Source organism: Trachinotus anak, unplaced genomic scaffold, assembly GCF_046630095.1.
Source record: "Trachinotus anak isolate AG129_WGS33_773 ecotype Australia unplaced genomic scaffold, CSIRO_AGI_Tana_v1 ptg000016l, whole genome shotgun sequence".
Taxonomy (NCBI): domain Eukaryota; kingdom Metazoa; phylum Chordata; class Actinopteri; order Carangiformes; family Carangidae; genus Trachinotus; species Trachinotus anak.
In genome coordinates this window covers 26,110,299-26,130,000 of record NW_027273867.1, presented here as the reverse complement: position 1 = coordinate 26,130,000, position 19,702 = coordinate 26,110,299, and the positions used below count along the sequence as shown (strand labels likewise).

Below are 19,702 nucleotides of genomic sequence, written 5' to 3'. Positions count from 1 at the left end.
AGACACCAGGGGGTGACCTGCCTTTCAAAGGCGGAGTCAAGTGACCAGGTGGATGGTTGTAGTTTCATTACTTAGTTCCTGAGCATTTCTCTTATCAACAGAAGCAAAGTTATTCAGAGCAGAAACATGTTTAGGTCCAACCTGCAGCAAACTCACAGTCTGATATTGAGGTGATGAAAGCGTTTGCAGCTGCAGTTACGACACTGTCAAGTGTTGGGAAAAGCATTCTGGGATTTTTATGACTTTTATTTGTTGAGGTTGGTGAGACACAGAGACGAGAGTGTAATCTTCAGCACACAGATCTGATCAAAAGAAGACAGGAAATCAAACCTGTTTTCTCAGGGACCGTTAATCATGATACACACTCTTACACATCCCTGTTAGTCCAAACATGGGCAGTGACAGACGTCCAGCTTCATTTACTGCTGCTGGCTACGGTGCACTCGTGTCTTTTAAACTGGGACTGCCATGTGAACCTTTTGTCACAAACTGTGCAGCTGAAGGGTTTCTCCCCGGTGTGAGCGCTCATGTGTCTCGTCACATGTCCCTTTCGTGAGAATCTCTTACCACAAACGGAGCAGACAAAAGGTTTCACCCCGGTGTGGATCCTCATGTGCTGAGCCAAAGTGTGGCGCTGAGTGAAGCTGCTGTTACACACCGAGCAGGAAAAAGGTTTCTCACCTGTGTGAATTCTAAAGTGAGCGACCAAGTCTGAGTGCTGCCTGAAACCTTTACTGCAGAGAGAGCAGCAGAACGGCTTCTCCCCGGTGTGGACTCTCATGTGTTTATCCAGAGACCAGCCATGACTGAAACTCGTGTTACAAACTGAGCAGCTGAAAGGTTTTTCTCCTGAATGACACCTCGCGTGAGCAATCAGGTGTTCTCTCCGACTGAAGCTTTTCTGACAGAAGGAGCAGCTGAACGGTTTCTCTCCTGTGTGATTCTTCACGTGTCTTTTCAGATTTGTTTTGAGACCAAATGTTTTACCACAGACAGAGCAGATAAATGATCCTTTGTTACCTACAGCAGAGTCTGAACCTGACTGAGGTTCCCTGGTCTGGGTCCAGTCATCATCACTGACATCAGTCTCAGAAGAGTCTTCAGCCCTATCATCAGGACCTGGCTCCACATGTGGACCTGAGTTCCTGTCTGGTCCTGGTCCTCCACAGTCCTCTCCATCAGCTCCTGTCTCCATGTGTTCAGCTGAGCTGCTGGCTGGAGGCTCTGCCTCTCTGTTCTCCTCAGCCTGACTCTGATGGAGCTGAGAGGACTGAGGTTTCTCTTCATCATCATCATCATCATCTTCACTCTTCACAGGGACAGGAGTGAATGTGAACTTGGTGAAATCAGCCTCCTCCAGTCCTTGAAGCTGCTCTCCCTCCTGACTGCTCCACAGTTCCTCCTGTTCCTCTTTAATGTGGGGGGGGTCTGGGTCCTCCTGGTCCAGACTGGAGCTCCAGTCCTGCTGCTCCTCTTCACTCACCAACAGCTGGCGAACATCTGCAGCAGAGACACACAGACAGTTTTCACATCACTCAGGAAGATGAGTTTGATTGAGATTTCCATGACCGAAGTTTGTACAGTTTCATCTGTTATTAATATCTGTGTCTTAATGTAAATGATGTCACATTTAAATCTGATCAGCTGGACGGTGTTTACATCATGTCACCTAAAGCCTGAATATGACGTCATCAGATACATCAGGTAGAACTGGCAGAACTGATCTTAGTCACTCTTTAACAAATCAAGATAAAGGGAACCTCATCAATAAATATTTGTTAGATGTTCATGAACATATTTTTGGTGGCGTGTCATGTTTAGACCTGGGGGGTTCACCTGCCATGGCTGATGGTCGCTGCCTTAACCTGCAGATCACCAGGATCTGTGATGAGCTGACGTCACATGTTATCGGCTCTCCTCGGTGCTGGAAACTGTTAAAAACTGTCGTTAATCAGAGTAAAACACTAACCGCCTGGTTTAATAAGAACCGGGACACTATCACGCAGCGACGCAAAGAGTACTGCCGTAAAACTCAGAGTACTGCCGTAAAACTCAGAGTACTGCCGTAAAACTCAGAGTACTGCCCCCCCCTCGCAGCGCTCTCAGCACCTGGACTTTAGACATGTTCACACACTCACACACACACACACTCACACACACACACACACACACACACACACACTCACACACACACACTGTGTAATGACTCACTCTGACCAGCCGCGGTGCTCAGCTCCGTCCCCGCCAGGCTGTTTCCAGCTAGCATGCTAAGCTAACTCCAGTGGCTGTGTCGGAGATGAGCTCTATCCGGCCGCTGTCTCTGAAGAGCGGGAGTCCCCGACCAGCCGCCATCTTGCTGAGATTCTTCTTCGTGTGTTTCGGCAGCTGGGATCATCTGTGTTGCTTTGCTTCCCCCCTGTGGTTTTACTCGTCCACTACAACCCAGTGTTCGGTCCATCAGCGGCTTCACATGCCCCCCCCACTCTGAACCCTGCCCCCCACTCTGAACCCTGCCCCCCCACTCTGAGCCCTGACCCCCCACTCTGAACCCTGCCCCCGTCTCCTCCTGACCCCCCCACTCTGAACCCTGCCCCCCCACTCTGAGCCCTGACCCCCCACTCTGAACCCTGCCCCCCCACTCTGAACCCTGCCCCCCACTCTGAACCCTGCCCCCGTCTCCTCCTGACCCCCCCACTCTGAACCCTGCCCCCCACTCTGAACCCTGCCCCCCCCACTCTGAACCCTGCCCCCCACTCTGAACCCTGCCCCCGTCTCCTCCTGACCCCCCACTCTGAACCCTGCCCCCCACTCTGAACCCTGCCCCCCACTCTGAGCCCTGCCCCCCCACTCTGAGCCCTGCCCCCCCACTCTGAACCCTGCCCCCGTCTCCTCCTGACCCCCCACTCTGAACCCTGCCCCCCCCACTCTGAACCCTGCCCCCCACTCTGAACCCTGCCCCCGTCTCCTCCTGACCCCCCACTCTGAACCCTGCCCCCCCCACTCTGAACCCTGCCCCCCCACTCTGAGCCCTGCCCCCCCACTCTGAGCCCTGCCCCCCCACTCTGAACCCTGCCCCCGTCTCCTCCTGACCCCCCACTCTGAACCCTGCCCCCCCCACTCTGAACCCTGCCCCCCACTCTGAACCCTGCCCCCCCACTCTGAGCCCTGCCCCCCCACTCTGAACCCTGCCCCCGTCTCCTCCTGACCCAATCACCAGTTGCAGGTTTCCTATGGTAGCAGCACTGTTCATGATGCTCTGACCTCTTCTCCGTAGACCTGATGACTCTGTTCCCAGCCGCTCCGGTATTTGAATGTGTGTGTTTGATTCTTTCCCGCCAGACTGCAGATGAACAGCCGCAGTAAAGAAAACGGTTCCAGGGCAGATCAGGTGCTGAGCTTCAAAATAAAAACTCAGAGGCAGAAAAACATACACGGGAAATAAATGATGAAAAACATGTTGTTACCTTTTTCCTAAGAACATAACTGGAGGAGGACACAGAGAGATGAAGAGGAAATAACCTGAGGGAGTTAGAACTGCAGGATTTCACATTAAAATCAAGTTTACTGCCCATACACATATATTGAATTTCCATATATTTTGTCAACATACAGTATGGTCGCAACATGTTAAACCATGTAAAAATGAATCATACAGATATTTTAATATATGTACATGTACAAATTCTACTATGGATATTAAATATATGTTGTAAACTTCTACTTCATATATTCAGAGGATGTGTGTGATAATAATATGGGGACACTAATGTCATTTCTTTGTAGGTGAGCACAGGTGAGGGTACTGCTGATATATTAACAGTCAGACTGGGATTTTATAGTGGGGCCAGTGTGTGAAGCAGGAAGGATAAAGTATAGTTTATGAGATAGTAGGTGTGTGATCTGATCCACAGGTGGCGGTAATGCACCGATCAGCAGAAGAAGAAACAAACACATCCACTTGAAGCGTTGGTTTAAGGTGGATCTTTAAGGTGGATCTGAGTTTTTTTCTCTCAGCTCAGTTGAAATAAATTTATAAACCTGATGTTGACTGAAAATGATTCTGTATAAACTGTGATTTGTTTGTTTCATGATCTTGATTAAGATTGATTTTAATTAAAAGTGTCACATGTAGGATTCTAATAAAAACAATCTAAAACAGTTTATAACAAACACATAAACTGACTCTGACCCACAGTCAGTGTGTGGGTCTGTGGACACCTGATTTCACTGTGTTCAGGACATTTGTGGGCGTTGACCTTTGGGCAGTGAATGTGTAGCTCTCGGCCCATAACAGGGCGTCTGAGGACAAGACTTGGATTGACCGGGTGAGGAGGAGCCAACTCTGACCTCACCTTTGACCTTTAACCCCACATCATTGTGACATGACATCATGTGCAGCCCAGTGGAACTGTGAGTGAGACAGTCTCTGTCTGGACCGAACCACTGATCAATATTAACGCTGAGGACCTGGTTGTTCTGAACACGTTCTGGCTCTGGTTCCAGTCCTCCGAGGAGACAAGGAAACACCGGACCGTCCTGAGTGGACCTGTGTGACTGTGGGGCTGACTGACAACAGAACCAGAACCTGTGAATCAGTGATGATGTTTTATTCTGGAGGAGAGTCTGATGTCTTTAACTCATTAACTCATTAACTCCTGGAGCTGTGAGTAGAATGAAAGTTTCTGTTGATGTCAGACACAGTTACATTATTGACTCTGGTTGAGCTCAAATACAGAAAACAGGTTTTAAAAATGTTTGTCAGTCTAAACAGAGACGCAGTTAAACTTCCTCCAGACGTGTTTTAAATCTTCTGCTCTGATTCATATTTATTTTCACATTTTCATAAAAACTGGTCTGAAGCTCATCTACTCTGACTTCCTGATTGAGACACCTGGATCAGACCTTGGCCCCGCCCACCACCTGCTGGCTCCAGGTGTCCCGGTAAAAGAGCAGAGAGGATGAAGATGTTAGAGGAGGAAACATCAGAGAGACTCAGCCTCATGTTGGAGCCTCAGTCAGACCCAGACTCAGATGAGGAGTCTGTTGAGACCAGAATCAGAGACTAGCAGACGGATCAGAACCGTTAGCATAGTTAGCATCTTTTATTTGTTTATGGTGTTTGTTAGCTTGTAACTGGCAGTGGCTGACACAGTGTTAGTGGTTGTGCAAGGTTTCAGGTGTATTTAGCTCCGCCCCCCCTCCCCACAAGTTGACAGGATTGGTTCCTGAGGTTCTATGATGTATGAATCCCTGACTGTCTGAATCTGTTTTTATGAGACTGTGATTGGTTCACTGCAGTTCAAGGTGGAAACACTCATTCAACAGTCATGGTGTTGACTGATTATTTCACTCATCATGTGTCTTTATTACGTAAAAATATCATGTGGACGTTAACGATGTGAAACAGCTGATCTTCATAAGAGATTTGACTGACAGCTGTGAGGTTCAATAACATGTCTCATTTCCAAATTAAAATTCAAATAAGCTTTATTAGAACAGCGGATCAGAAACCTATGCTGCCTAAACAGTCCAGAAAATCAATAATTATTAATGAATATTATTAATTGGTCTCTCTCCTCAGTGGGGGCAAGTGTGTGTGTCTGTTGGGGGGGGATCACCAGAGGTCACCATGTGATCAGTCTGTGTGGGTGGAGCCTCAGCTCAGTGACGGTCTGTGGTGTAATGTCTCCCCAGCTCTGCAGCCTCACTGAGTGCTGCTGCTCTCACCCACACACTTGTGGCTCTTCACCTGCGACTGCCAGGTGAATCTTTTGTCACAGATGCTGCAGCTGAACTGTTTCTGCCCCGTGTGCACAGAGAAGTGGTACGTCAGGTTGGCCTTCTGAGAGAAGCTTTTATCACACACGGGGCAGCTGTATGGTTTCTCTCCCGTGTGGACGGTCATGTGTTTTTTCAGCCCTCCCTTCTGTGTAAAGCTTTTCTCGCAGTATAAACAACTGAATGGTTTCTCCCCTGTGTGGATCCTCATGTGGTTCACCAAAGCGCTGCGCACAGCAAAGCTGGTGTCGCAGAACGAGCAGCTGAAAGGTTTCTCTCCTGAGTGACATCTCATGTGACGGATCAGGTTTGGCCTCTGGGAAAACCTCTTCCCACAGACTGAGCAGCTGTATGGTTTCTCCCCGGTGTGATACCTCATGTGTCTCCGCAGACTGTCCTTACGACCAAATCTTCTCCCACATTCACAGCAGATAAAAGACTTTTTTCCAGTGTCACATGTGACATCACTCACAGGGACGTTACTGTACTCAGAGATGAGACTGGGCTGTGCCCCCCCCGTCTCCCTACAGTCCTCATCACTGACCTCAGTGTCAGGCTCAGACAAGTTTGAAACCTTGTCATCACCAAGCGGTTGTAAATACTGATCTGGATCTAAGATCCTGTCTGGTCCCGGTCCTCCACAGTCCTCTCCATCAGCCCCTGTCTCCATTTGTTCCGCTGAGCTGTTGGCTGCAGGCCCACGTTGACTCTGATGAAGCTGTGAGGACTGAGGCTCTTCATCATCTTCACTCTTCACAGGAACAGGAGACGGTGGGAACTTACTGATGTCGGAGTCCTCCTGACTGCTCCACTGTTCCTCCTGTTCCTCTTTAATGTGAGGGGGGTCTGGATCCTCCTGGTCCAGACTGGAGCTCCAGTCCTGCTGCTCAGGGGGAACCTCCTCTCTCCTCACCAGCAGCTGGTGAACGTCTGCAGGACAAAGTGAGACACAGACACATCATGAGTTTATCAAAGAAAACACACATTACAGTCACAGCTCAGATCCCCTCTCACCTGATGTACACCTAGTATGGAGACGGTTGCTATGACAACAGTCATAGTGAAAGGTTGGTGATGTTTTAATCTAGATAAAGACTGATCTTATAGTTTCTGCTGGTTTATTAAACTGATTCTGCTGATAATGTTACACACATCACATACCTGTCAGGAAAATGTCTCATGGAGAAAACGAATAAATCTGATACAAATACAACAAAACCAGAGGCAGGACATCACATCCTAATCTCCATGGAATAAACATGAAGCAGGTTCTCCCAGTCTCCCCACAGCAGACTGTAGGTTTACTGGTTTTATAGAAGGAACACACAGACCTGATCTACATGATGAGGTTAGTACACCTGCCCAGGCAGGACAGCTGTCCCAGCTAGAACTCTCTGGAGTCAGGCCAGTGAAGTGTGGGATGGTTTGTCACCGTCCATTGGTCACATGATCCACTTCTCACATCAGGTAAATACTCAAATGCACGTTCACTGCATCGTGTTAGCCACACAGTTAGCTCACCTAGCTTAGCCACCAGAATGGAGGCTGTGTCACAGAAACGACTCGACACCAGCTGAGCGTCACTAGTGACGTGTAACTTCCTGTTTCATGACACCACCAGGTGACCCTGGAACAAGAGTGTCACCCACAGGGCTAAAATAATAACAGCTACAGGAGAACAGCTCCAGGAGAACAGTTCCAGGAGAAGCCTGTGAATATTCTCATTTGTCCAGGTCATAGTATCTCAAAGGAGTTTTAAATCGAAAGCAACTGGACTTGGTTATTTGTCTAGGAAGACGTTTCACCTCTCATCCAAGAGGCTTCTTGGAGGCCTCTTTCTCGCACCTGACCAGGCTGGGACTGGTCCAACTATCTGGTGTGGAGACCCAGGTATTTAACCTCAGGGAGGGGCTTTCACAAGGCTGATGATGGTTCCCTTTGTGCTCCATGTGCCAGCGACAGTCGTTAGAGTGACTGTCTTGGTGGAGAGTTGGTAGAGAACAGGGCTCTGAACTCCTTTGAAGGGATTACACCAAGCCACTGGTTCAGATATGTGGACGACACATGGGTTAAAATCAAAACCAAAGAGGTGCAAGCTTTTACTGAACACATTAACTCAGTGGACAAAAACATCAAGTTCACCAGAGAGGATGTCAAGGACAATAGTCTGCCCTTCTTAGATTGTGACGTCCATATGAAAAAGGACAGGAGCCTCCACGTTGGGGTATACAGAAAACCCACACACACAGACCAATATCTACCTTTCGACTCACACCACCCTCTGGAACACAAGCTTGGTGTTATCAGAACCCTGCAACACAGAGCTGATAACGTACCCACCAGCTCACAGGCCCAAAGGGCAGAACACAAGCACCTGAGAGGCGCCCTCACAACTTGTGGTTACCCTAACTGGACCTTTGTGAAAACTGCTTCTGCTTCCAGAAAGAAAAGTAGCTGTGGTCATTAATCGCAACATGGGCCACATCTTGGAGAAGCTTTCAGCTTTGCAAAGGAGAATGGATGGAGATGACCAGAATGGACTAACAGAGTAAGCTGTGTCTATTGAAATACGACTGCTCGCCCTAACCCAAACAATCATAATCTAATCTGCATTCCGGCCCCCGCAGCGCCAGCCTTGGCCAAGGCCGGTGCTGGAACAACTCCCCCACGAGATCGCTGCAGTGAGACGCTTCTACCCCCCCCCCCCCCTCCTCCACAGACACCTGTTGATTGTTGACTCCGTCCGGGACCCGATCAAGGATGTCTCCATGGCAACTTGCTGTGTTATCGCGATGACACCCTGCGAACTGAGGTACTGATTGTGAACTAGACGAAGCGACTCCCCAGGCCTATGCACACACACACATTCACGGACACCTCTTACATGTACATATGCAACTCACAACCCAACCCCATCCCACGCCTTCGCCGCTTCCTCCCATCCAGCGCGGCGGGCGGGGTCCGATAGCTGCGCCTTAAATGGCAGCGGCTGCGGCTGGCTGCCTGTCTGCACTGGAATCACCTCCTCCCCCCTTTCCCCCCTCCCCTGGAGCAAATTGTCTTGAGTCATTGTGTTGTAAGATGTGTTTGTTTATATATGCTTATGTTGCTCAGGTTTTTTTTCCCGAATCCCACACTGTACCCCCCCCCCCCCCCCCCCCCAGGAGTATAGTTTGGGTTCTGTTATTTTTTTCTCCTCCCCTCTCCACTTGTTTTTTCCCCATTTCCCCCCCCCCACCTTTTTAATGGCGCCGCAGATGGCTGCCTCGGTGTTTTGGTGCGCTCTGCACCAATCACCAGAAAAAATTCCTTGTACGTGAAAACATACTTGGCAATAAACCTGATTCTGATTCTGATTCTGATTCTGAAATGGTTGAGAAAGAAAAACCAAACAAGAGAAACAACATAGTCATCCCATATGTGTCTGGGGTATCAGAAAAACTCAGGAGGATCTTCAACAAACACTGTGTCCCTGTGTATTTCAAACCCAGCAACACACTCAGACAGAGACTGGTACACCCCAAGGACAGAACACCACACACCCAAAAAAGCAACCTGGTGTGTGCAGTCCAATGCAATGAGGAATGCAAAGACCTCTACATTGGAGAAACAAAACAACCACTGCATAAACGCACGGCCCAACACAGGAGAGCTAACTCCTCAGGCTTGGACTCTGCTGTCCACTTACATCTTAAGGAGAAAGCCCACTCCTTTGAGGACAGCAAGGTTCACATCCTGGACAGAGAGGACAGGTGGTTCGAAAGAGGAGTGAAAGAAGCCATCAATGTGAAAGTAGAGAAACCATCCCTCAACAGGGGAGGAGGCCTCAGACACCACCTATCTCCAATTTACACTGCTGCCCTTTCATCCCTTCCCAGGAGATTCAACAATTTAACCTCTAAGAGAAACAACTGTTCACAAGTGGCATGTGACTCCAACCACTGTCGTTATAACACAATAGGGCTCTAACGAAGTGGAAACCAACTCTCCACCCAGACAGTCACTGTAACGACTGTCGCTGGCACATGGAGCACAAAGGGAACCAGTGACATCATCAGCCTTGTGAAAGCCCCTCCCACAGGTTAAATACCTGGGTCTCCACACCAGATAGTTGGACCAGTCCCAGCCTGGTCAGGTGCGAGAAGGAACTGATGAAGCCTCTTGGATGAGAGGTGAAACGTCTTCCTAGACAAATAACCAAGTCCAGTTGCTTTTGATTTAAAACTCCTTTGAGTTCCAGGAGAACAGCTACAGGAGAACAGTCAGTTCGGGTGTGAATCATAAAGACATCACGTTTGTTCTGGCTCTTTTTAAACTCATCGCTGGTGTAAGGTTCTGCTGCTCCGTGTTTACGGTGTGAGGACACATGATCAAACAACAACAGAAAAATGTGACTCATAAAGTGAGGAACAGCGACGGGCCTGGGTCGTGTCACAGAGTCACTGATGGCTGAGTCAAAGCTGCTGTTTGAACTGACGTCACCACGGTAACACCTGTTATGGAGTCTGATTGGTGATGTCACCTAGTCACATGATAGAAAAAGTTCCGGCTGCTGCACATTTTACAACATGTTGTGTTTTCCTGGTGTTGTGCAGACATGATGTTTCATGGTGTGTGTGTGTGTGTGTGACCTGCTGCTGCCTGACACACTCACTGTGTTGATGACTGGTACTTATTGACCGCCCAGCCCCAACACACCAGGTGGACAGTGATACAGGAGTGATGTGAACCAATCATCATCAAGTCCATCAGGTCTGTGTCTGAGCTGCGGGTGGGTCACACTGGACAGTACCGGTGTACCTAATAAAGTGGTCATCTATCATCATTAGCACCACTGTCTGCTGCCTGATCAAAGCTCAATCACGAACCTCAGGTCACCTGATCATTAAACAGTCTGTGACGTCAGGACTGAACGTCTCCTCCTGCTGGTCTTTAGCAGGAGCTAGCAGCAGCTAACAGCTGTATGTGGATGGTTTAGCTAGCGTTAGCTTAGCGTTAGCTTAGCGTTAGCTTAGCACGGACTCCCTGCGACATCAGCACAGTATCAAACATGTTTCCAACAGGAGGAAGAAAACGAACCTCGCTGCTTCCTCTCAGGTGTTAAAACCACATCCACCATCTCTCGATGGCGGCGGTTCATCTCCTCCTCATACTCGGTTATTGTTTTCTCAAAGTGTCCGAAGATCTCCTCCACAGCCGCGGTCAGCCGCTGGGAGACGAAGACCTTCAGACTCTGGAGTCTGGACATGTCTCTCAGTCAGAGAGGACAAACTGTCTCTTTACTGTGGACTAAATGTAGGAATGAGCGGTCTCTGTCTCCGCTGCTCTAACTGTGAAATATCACAAGGTAGGGTGATAACTTCCGGGTCACATTTCAAAATAAAAGCCTTCGTAGTGTCAGGTTCATAGCATGTGATAGATTAGGCAGCAGCTCTGGAAACCCGCCATTCATCACAACAGTAGTGTAGTTGTGCAGTTCTGATTCTGAAGCGTAATGAATTCACTTCAGAAATAAATCTGCTCTGTTGTTCTGAATTAACCAGATTATTTTCTCACAATAATCTCGTGAATGCATTCGTAGATATGAAACCACTCCAACCCAGTGGTTCCCACCTCGGGCCGTGAAGTGGGCTGACAAATCATTTGTAAAACAGCACAATTTTGGTGAAAAAATAAAATGTTTTTTAAAAAATGAAAACAAAGTTTTTAAATGTTTGCAAATGAAATGAAAAATATTCTTTAAAAACATTATATATATATATCAGTCTGTCCTGAAGCAGCTGCTCTTATTGTAACAGTGAAGTTCTTGGTGAGACTGGTGAGTAAAAAGCTGCTAATGCTAATTTTAGCTAAATGATTATAGCAGTTAGCAGGACAGTTTTATTTTTATTGAGGGATTTCTCACAAATGAAATAAGTTTTAAGAAAAATCATCATATAGATTTTTGCAGAACAACATGTGAACAGCAGAAACAATTAAACCAAACAATAATCCTTTCAATGTACAGTTGGCTCTGACAGTATCGTTGATGGACTCTGAGTCTAAATCTTCACTCTCAGGTCAGAACTATCTTCCCAACTTGCTCTTGAGGCAGATAAATACTGATCCAGATGTGCAGCAGATTTAAGTTGAACCCAGTAGCTGTGACCTCTAGTGGACCTCTTTTCACACAGCAGTGGGGTTCAGGAGACCAGGGGACAGACTCAGTGTTCAGCCACAAAAAACATGCAAACACCATTTCCCACACACACAGTGATATTTAGAAGAGCAGACTGTGCAGGGAGAAGAGCAGCATACACAGCTGCAGGTAACATGATGGACAAGTGAGCACAGACACAGTGAGACAGTCAAGTACAGTTTGTTCAGGGTTGAAAACAGTGATCAAAGGCACGTTTATAGGATTAGTTTTAAAAAACTGATCATGACTGATTCTTTCTTCTAGACATTTACCTTCAGGCCTTTGTTTCCACTGATCTGTCCACGTTGCTCTCTGTCCGTGTCCATTAATCAATTATTGATCTGAGGCTGATTTATTGCTTCTCTCACCATCACACTTGTGTTTTTTCAGCTGTTTACGCCAACTGAATCTTTGGTCACACACGCTGCAACTGAAGCGTTTCTCCCCTGTGTGAACCACCATGTGCTGCCCCATATTCCCTCGGTCCCTGAACTGTCGACCACAAACTGGACAACTGAAGGGTTTCTCTCCTGTGTGACACCTGATGTGTCTCAGCAGAGAGTCTTTGTAGCCAAATGTTTTTCCACAGCGAGAGCAGGGGAACTGTTTCTTTGTGCTGCGTCCCAGATCAGTCACAGGGACGTCATCAGCTGACGGAGGTTGTGTCTGATGGAGCGGCGAGGATGCAGACACACACTGATGGAGTTTGAGCTGATACGGCCAGCTGAACATTTTGTCACAGACACTGCAGCTCAGTCTTTTCTCTCCTGTGTGGGTCCTCGTGTGTCTCTGTAACTGCCTCCTCCAGGAGAAACTCTTCTCACAGACCGAGCAGCTGAATGGTTTCTCACCTGTGTGACACCTCAGGTGTCCCCGCAGATGAGTCTTGCGACCAAATGTTTCACCACACTCAGAGCATCTGAATGATTTCTTGTCATTAATTAATCCATTGTCACACACAGCGACTTCTGTCTCAGGTGCAGAACAATCTGAAGCCTCGTCATCAGGACCTGCCTCCACATGTGGACCTGAGTTCCTGTCTGGTCCTGGTCCTCCACAGTCCTCTCCATCAGCTCCTGTCTGCCTGTGCTCAGCTGAGCTGCTGGCTGGAGGCTCTGTCTGAAGCTGTGAGGTTTCACCCCCACACCTGTGGTTCTTGAGCTGATAAAACCAACTGAACCTCTGGTCACACAGGCTGCAGCTGAACAGTTTCTCTCCTGTGTGTCGAGCCATGTGATGTGTCAGATGAACCTTCTGTATGAATCTTTTCCCACAAACTGAGCAGCTGAATGGCTTCTCTCCTGTGTGGATCCTCATGTGAGTCTTCAGGTTGGAGTTTTGGCTGAATGGTTTCCCACACTCAGAGCAGAGAAAAGGTTTCTCTCCTGTGTTTCTCACAGTGTTTTGTCCTGACTGATTATCGCTGGTTTTCTTCCAGACATCACTGTATTTTGCTGCAAGTTCAAAAGAATCTGAAGCTTTTTCATCCCTGACTGATCCTAAATGACAGTCTGGGTCTAAGTTCCTGTTCGACTGTGATTCTTCACAGTCCTCTTCATCATCATCATCTTCACTCTTCACAGGGACAGGAGTGAATGTGAACTTGGTGAAATCAGCCTCCTCCAGTCCTTGAAGCTGCTCTCCCTCCTGACTGCTCCACAGTTCCTCCTGTTCCTCTTTAATGTGGGGGGGGTCTGGGTCCTCCTGGTCCAGACTGGAGCTCCAGTCCTGCTGCTCAGGAGGAACCTCCTCTTTATGTACAATAAATGTGTAGACATCTGAAGGTGAAACACAGATGTGCAGGCATTAATATAAAACCCAATTATACTTTCAACAAAAACTTCACACATTCCTGTCCACAGTGATGCTTCACTGAAGCACCAGCTGGTCACAGATTCATTAAAACTCCTCTGGTTTGACTCAAACTTGTAAAAATAAGCAAACATCAAAAGTACGGTGGCCCCAAGGTCTCAACATTGCAACTTATGAAAACATATGTAAACAGATAAAACACAACACAAACACATTCATAAATCATCCTCATCAGTTTGACACCTCATGAGCTGCAAATACTCAGAACAAGTGCACATGAATGTATCACAACGCATCCAAGCGGGTTCGCCACTTTTTTATGTCCCCTTGAAACACTTCCGTTGTATTGTCGGATTGATGAAGATGTTTTCTGAATTACTTTGTATTTTGTCTGTTTTCATGTGTTTTGTTAAGTTGCAGAGTGTTGAGCTCTCTGGGCCACCGTAGAAAAGATTCAAATGTGTTGACGAGTGAAAAATATCAGCAACGCTTAAGAAATTCTAACATAATCTAAGTACTACTGTCGTGGGCTCTTATTTTGAAGGTTGAAAATGGTGAACATCCGGCCTCGGCTGCAGGAAGCTAACTGTAGCTAACTGTTAGCCTCGTTAAACTCCGTCACAGAGCAGCGTCTTGGCCGCGACCAGAGGACCGGACCAGCTGAGACACTTCCCCGGACCTGTGGTGTTTGTCTCCGGCTCCAGCAGGCTGCGGTGGCGGTGGAGCTCCCGCTCGTACTCCGCTCCACCAGCGCTCTCGGCTCCAGGACCTGGGCCATGTTCCCTCAGGCGGGGCCCGGGCTGCGGTCTCTCTCCGGCCGCTCCTCCCGCTCCGTCACAGGCAGCAGCCCCTCCTCTCCCCGCTGCAAACTAAAAAACAAACTAATAAAATAAATACATTTAAAGACATAAAATAACTTATGGAGTCAGAATGAAAAGAGAAGGTAAAACATGAATAAATCAAAAGCGAACAGAGGAGGAGTTAGACATGAAAACCTAATAAAAATTAACACAACTGTTAGTCCAGAACCAAATAACAGGAAAATTAAATGTGGATTATTGAATATCAGATCACTCTCATCTAAATCTCTACTAGTCAATGATCTGATAACTGATCATCACATTGATCTGCTCTGTCTGACTGAAACCTGGCTGCAGCAGGATGAATATGTTAGTTTAAATGAATCAACACCCCCCACTCATGTTAACGTTCATATCCCTCGAAGCACAGGCCGAGGAGGAGGGGTGGCAGCCATCTATCACTCCAATTTACTAATGAATCCTAAGCCTAAGGTTAATCATAATTCGTTTGAAAGCCTTATTCTTAGTCTGTCACACCCAAACTGGAAAACACAAAAACCAGTCCTTCTAGTTACTGTATATCGTCCACCTGCTCCTTACTCTGAGTTCTTATCTGAATTCTCAGACTTTTTATCTGAGTTAGTTCTCAGCACAGATAAAGTCATCATAGTGGGTGATTTTAACATTCATGTAGATGTTGAAAGTGACAGCCTGAGTCATGCATTTAATTCATTATTAGACTCGATTGGCTTCTCTCAGCATGTTAATGAACCCACTCACTCTTTTAACCAGACCCTTGATCTGGTTCTGACTTATGGGATTGACATTGAATATCTAACAGTTTCTCCCAGAAACCCTCTTTTATCTGACCATTCTCTGTTAACATTTGAGTTTTCAGTCATGGACTACACAGCATCTGGGGAAAAAATCTATTACAGCTCTCTGACAATACCATTAGCAAATTTAAAGAAAGGATCCCATCAGTACTTAGCCCACTGCCATGTATCAATGCAGTAGGGAACAGCTCTCTTAACTTCACATCCACACAGGTTGATGATCTTGTTGACAGGACTGTAGCCTCACTGCGTGCAACTCTAGATACTGTGGCCCCTCTGAGGAAGAAGGTAGTGAGTCAGAGAAGGCTAGCTCCATGGTACAACTCAGAAACACGAGCTTTAAAGCAAAATTCAAGGAAGCTAGAAAGAAGGTGGCGTTCTACTAACCTGGATGAATCTTTAAAGGCTTGGAAAGACAGCCTATTGGCATATAAAAAAAGTCTCCGTAAAGCCAGAACATCCTATTATTCATCATTGATAGAAGAAAACAAGAACAATCCCAGGTTTCTGTTCAGCACTGTAGCCAGGCTGACAGACAGCCACAGCTCTGTTGATCCATCTATACCTTTAGCCCTCAGCTGTAATGACTTTATGAGCTTCTTTACAAATAAAATTGTCTCTGTTAGAGAAAAAATTCACCATCTCCTCCCCACAGCCGGCTCAGATGTACTGTCCAGTTCAGCAGCCTCAGAGTCCACTGTAACTGGTTTATATTTTGACTGTTTCTCTCCTGTACATCTCCCTGAGCTCACTTCAACAGTTTCTTCATCTAAACCATCAACTTGTCTTCTAGACCCCGTTCCAACAAGGCTGTTCAAAGAAGTTTTTCCTTTAATCGACACCTCTATATCAAGTCTGATTAACTTATCTTTATCAACTGGTTATGTACCACAGGCTTTTAAAGTTGCAGTAATTAAACCTCTACTTAAAAAGCCTACTCTTGATCCAGATGTTTTAGCCAATTATAGACCTATATCCAACCTCCCCTTTATTTCCAAAATCCTTGAGAGGCACCAGATAAATGTCCATTGTTACGCAGATGACACCCAGCTGTACTTATCCATGAAGCCAGGTGAGACTAACCAGGTAGCCAAGCTTCAGGTGTGTCTTAAGGACATAAAAACCTGGATGACCAGTAATTTCTTACTCTTAAATTCAGACAAAACTGAAGTTATTGTAATTGGCCCAAAACACCTCAGAGATACACTATGTGATAATATACTGACTCTGGATGACATCACCTTGGCCTCCAGTGCTACAGTCAGAAACCTTGGTGTCATTTTTGACCAGGACTTGTCCTTTACTTCACATATAAAGCAAGTCTGTAGGACAGCCTTCTTCCACCTGCGCAATATTGCAAAAATCAGACCCATTCTGTGTCTAAAGGATGCTGAAAAGCTAGTTCATGCATTTGTTACCTCAAGACTGGACTACTGTAACTCTTTATTGTCAGGATGTCCCAAAAATTCAGTAAAAAGCCTCCAACTGATCCAGAATGCGGCAGCACGAGTACTGACAAGAACTAGGAAACAAGATCACATCTCTCCTGTGTTAGCTTCTCTGCATTGGCTCCCTGTAAACTCCAGGATAGAATTTAAAATCATCCTCACCTACAAAGCCATTAATGGTCAGGCACCATCGTACCTTGGAGAGCTTATAGTTCCCTATTTTCCCAATAGGACACTTTGCTCTCTAAATGCAGGTCAACTTGTGGTTCCCAGAGTTTGTAAGAGTAGAATGGGGGGCAGAGCCTTCAGCTATCAGGCTCCTCTCCTGTGGAACCAGCTCCCAGTGTGGGTTCGGGAGGCAGACACCCTCTCTACCTTTAAGATCAGGCTTCAAACTGTCTTGTTTAGTAAAGCTTATAGTTAGGGCTGGCTCGGGTATGTCCTGACCCATCCCTTAGCTATGCTGCTATAGAGCTAGACTGCTGGGGGATTCCCATGATGCACTGGGCGCTCTCTCTCTATTTCTGTCTCTCTCCCCCTCTCTCTCTCGATAACTTCATGCCATTAACTTTGTATTTTTTCTCTCCTGTAGTTTGTGCTTCTCCTCTCTCTCCCTCTCTCTGTCCTCATTCTGCAGGTCTCTCTGCCTCGGGAGCAGCAGGATCCAGATCCACCACTACTCATCTTTACTATTAACCACTGTTACCTGTCATTATTATTGATAACACCATTACCTACACAGCTGTTCCTGGTTTCTCTCTCTCTCTTTTCTCCTCTCTCCTCCCCCCACCCCCCCTTTTTCTCCTCCTAAAGCCAACCGGTCGAGGCAGACCCCCCCCACCCTGAGCCTGGTTCTGTTGGAGGTTTCTTCCTGTTAAAAGGGAGTTTTTCCTCCCCCCTGTCACCAAGCGCTTGCTCTTTGTGGGAACTGTTGGGTTTTTCTCTGTAACAAAGTAAGGTCTTGACCTTACCCTGTAAAGTGCCTTGAGATAATGTATATTATGATTTGGCGCTATACAAATAAAACTGAATTGAAAAAAAATGAGCATCTTTACAGAGACAGTGACTTTAGATGTATTGTTCCGCTCTGTTAAATAGATCCACGGTAATGATTTAGCTCAGTGTCTTCACTAAAGGAAGCTGCTGCTCCTCTGAACAGAGATGAACACACACTCTGTTACACTCACAGTCAGCATGAAATCAGTTTCCCACAGTGTCTGTGTGTCTCTGCTGCAGATGTTCGCCAGCTGTTGGTGAGTGAAGAGGAGCAGCAGGACTGGAGCTCCAGTCTGGACCAGGAGGACCCAGACCCCCCCCACATTAAAGAGGAACAGGAGGAAACATTAGACCTGAAAAACATGTTTTAATTTAAACATGTAAATGAATCATAGAGGCTGAATATTGTATTGACCTGATGTTGAATTCAGTTGATCTGCTGCTTGTCATAGTTACAGCAACGTTAATATAAAATAGTTCATATTAAAGACGGTAACAACCCACAGTTATTGTTATTGACTGCTCCTATTTTGTCCTGCTGTCATAGGTTTGTCCTATGAGGCTTCCGTACTTCAGACAGATATAACCAGTGTGTGCCCCTAATGCTGAAGTTCTGGTTTGACAGAATCACTTGAAAAGACACTGAGAAGGTCAAAGTTCAACATTCTCACAAAATCAGTTTGAATAATTAATTAGGTTGAATATTTAATGTGTCATCAACAGATTCACTTCAAATAAAAGACAAAAATACCTGATTCATTCTATCAGAGCACAAATAATGTTCCTCCTCCACCTGTGTGTGTGTGTGTGTGTGTGTGTGTGTTAGTGTGTGTGTGTGTTGCTGCTGCTATAATTAATGTGTCTTATCTCTGTGGGCTGGACGCTCTGAGCTAAATGCCATCCTGTCATTGATAATCTCCATCTGTCTGATCGACGCAGGAATTAAAGGTTCTGTGGATCAGGTGCAGTTCATCTGTGATTGGACAATCACTCTGAGCACAGCTGGAGGTCAGCCGGTTAACATCTGGAGAGAGCAGAGAATAAAATACATCAAAATATTGGTTTTCTTTGCTATGTTCCCCTGCAGACAACTAGAGTCTGGCTCCAGCAGTGAGTCAGTCCCACAGACTCCCATGTTCAAATGTCCAACTTTACAGCAGAAAGAAACATGTTTACAGCCTGGTACAGAAACTGCTCTGCTCTCTAGAGATCATTTCCTCCTTCATGACGACTGTACGGCTGAATTTATACAACTCACCTGTTTACATTTTATTAAGGACTAAAGTGATGGAGAACTGAGGGTGTGGCTTGGCTTCACACAGTCCCCACTTCTTTGACCATTTTTGGATTAGCTGGGAGTTAGGGGCGGAGTCAGGCACTGCCAAGATGGTGACAGTGGAGCAGCTCACTCTGAGCTTCAGAAACCTGAGGGTAACGTCACAGAGGCTCCGCCCATCTTTATTTACTGTCTGTGGTCATGACAGAAAGTAGAAAAAATAGTAAATTAACTCTTAAGAAGAATCAATGGACCAGCAATTCAGTGTGCTAACTGCTAACTGCTAAAAGTCCATACTTCTGATGTAGGTCCAGTACTGACTCAAATAGCTGCATCAAGGAGGGAACTGAGCCGTTGACTCTGCAGCTGCTGTCGTCAGCATCAGTGTTTAATAAAGATTGATGAGAAGCTGCTGCTGTTGTGTCTTTTTTTAGCAGAGTTTGTGACGCCTGTCGGCTGACAGGGCCACGGGGCCGGTCAGCCTACACAGGGGTCTAATCGGGAGGACTGATCGATTGGGGATGATTGATTGGGGAAGTCTGGTGTTTTAGATCAGTGTTGTTACAGGAAACTCCTCC

At 46.7% G+C, this 19,702-nt stretch overlaps 1 protein-coding gene across 1 annotated transcript; it reads right to left on the bottom strand.

Annotated features, from left to right (window-relative positions):
* Positions 1–228: 228 nt before the first annotated feature.
* Positions 229–18,608, bottom strand: LOC139634281 (zinc finger protein 721-like). The gene is made up of 8 exons (XM_071500641.1): positions 18,600–18,608; positions 14,448–14,637; positions 12,299–13,734; positions 10,858–11,035; positions 5,708–6,708; positions 2,212–2,267; positions 1,837–1,931; positions 229–1,500 (listed from the first exon to the last, which is right to left on the bottom strand). The coding sequence occupies exons 1-8, from the start codon at positions 18,606–18,608 to the stop codon at positions 416–418; spliced, it is 4,050 nt and encodes a 1,349-aa protein (XP_071356742.1). The 3' UTR covers positions 229–415.
* Between the last annotated feature and the right edge of the window lie 1,094 nt (positions 18,609–19,702).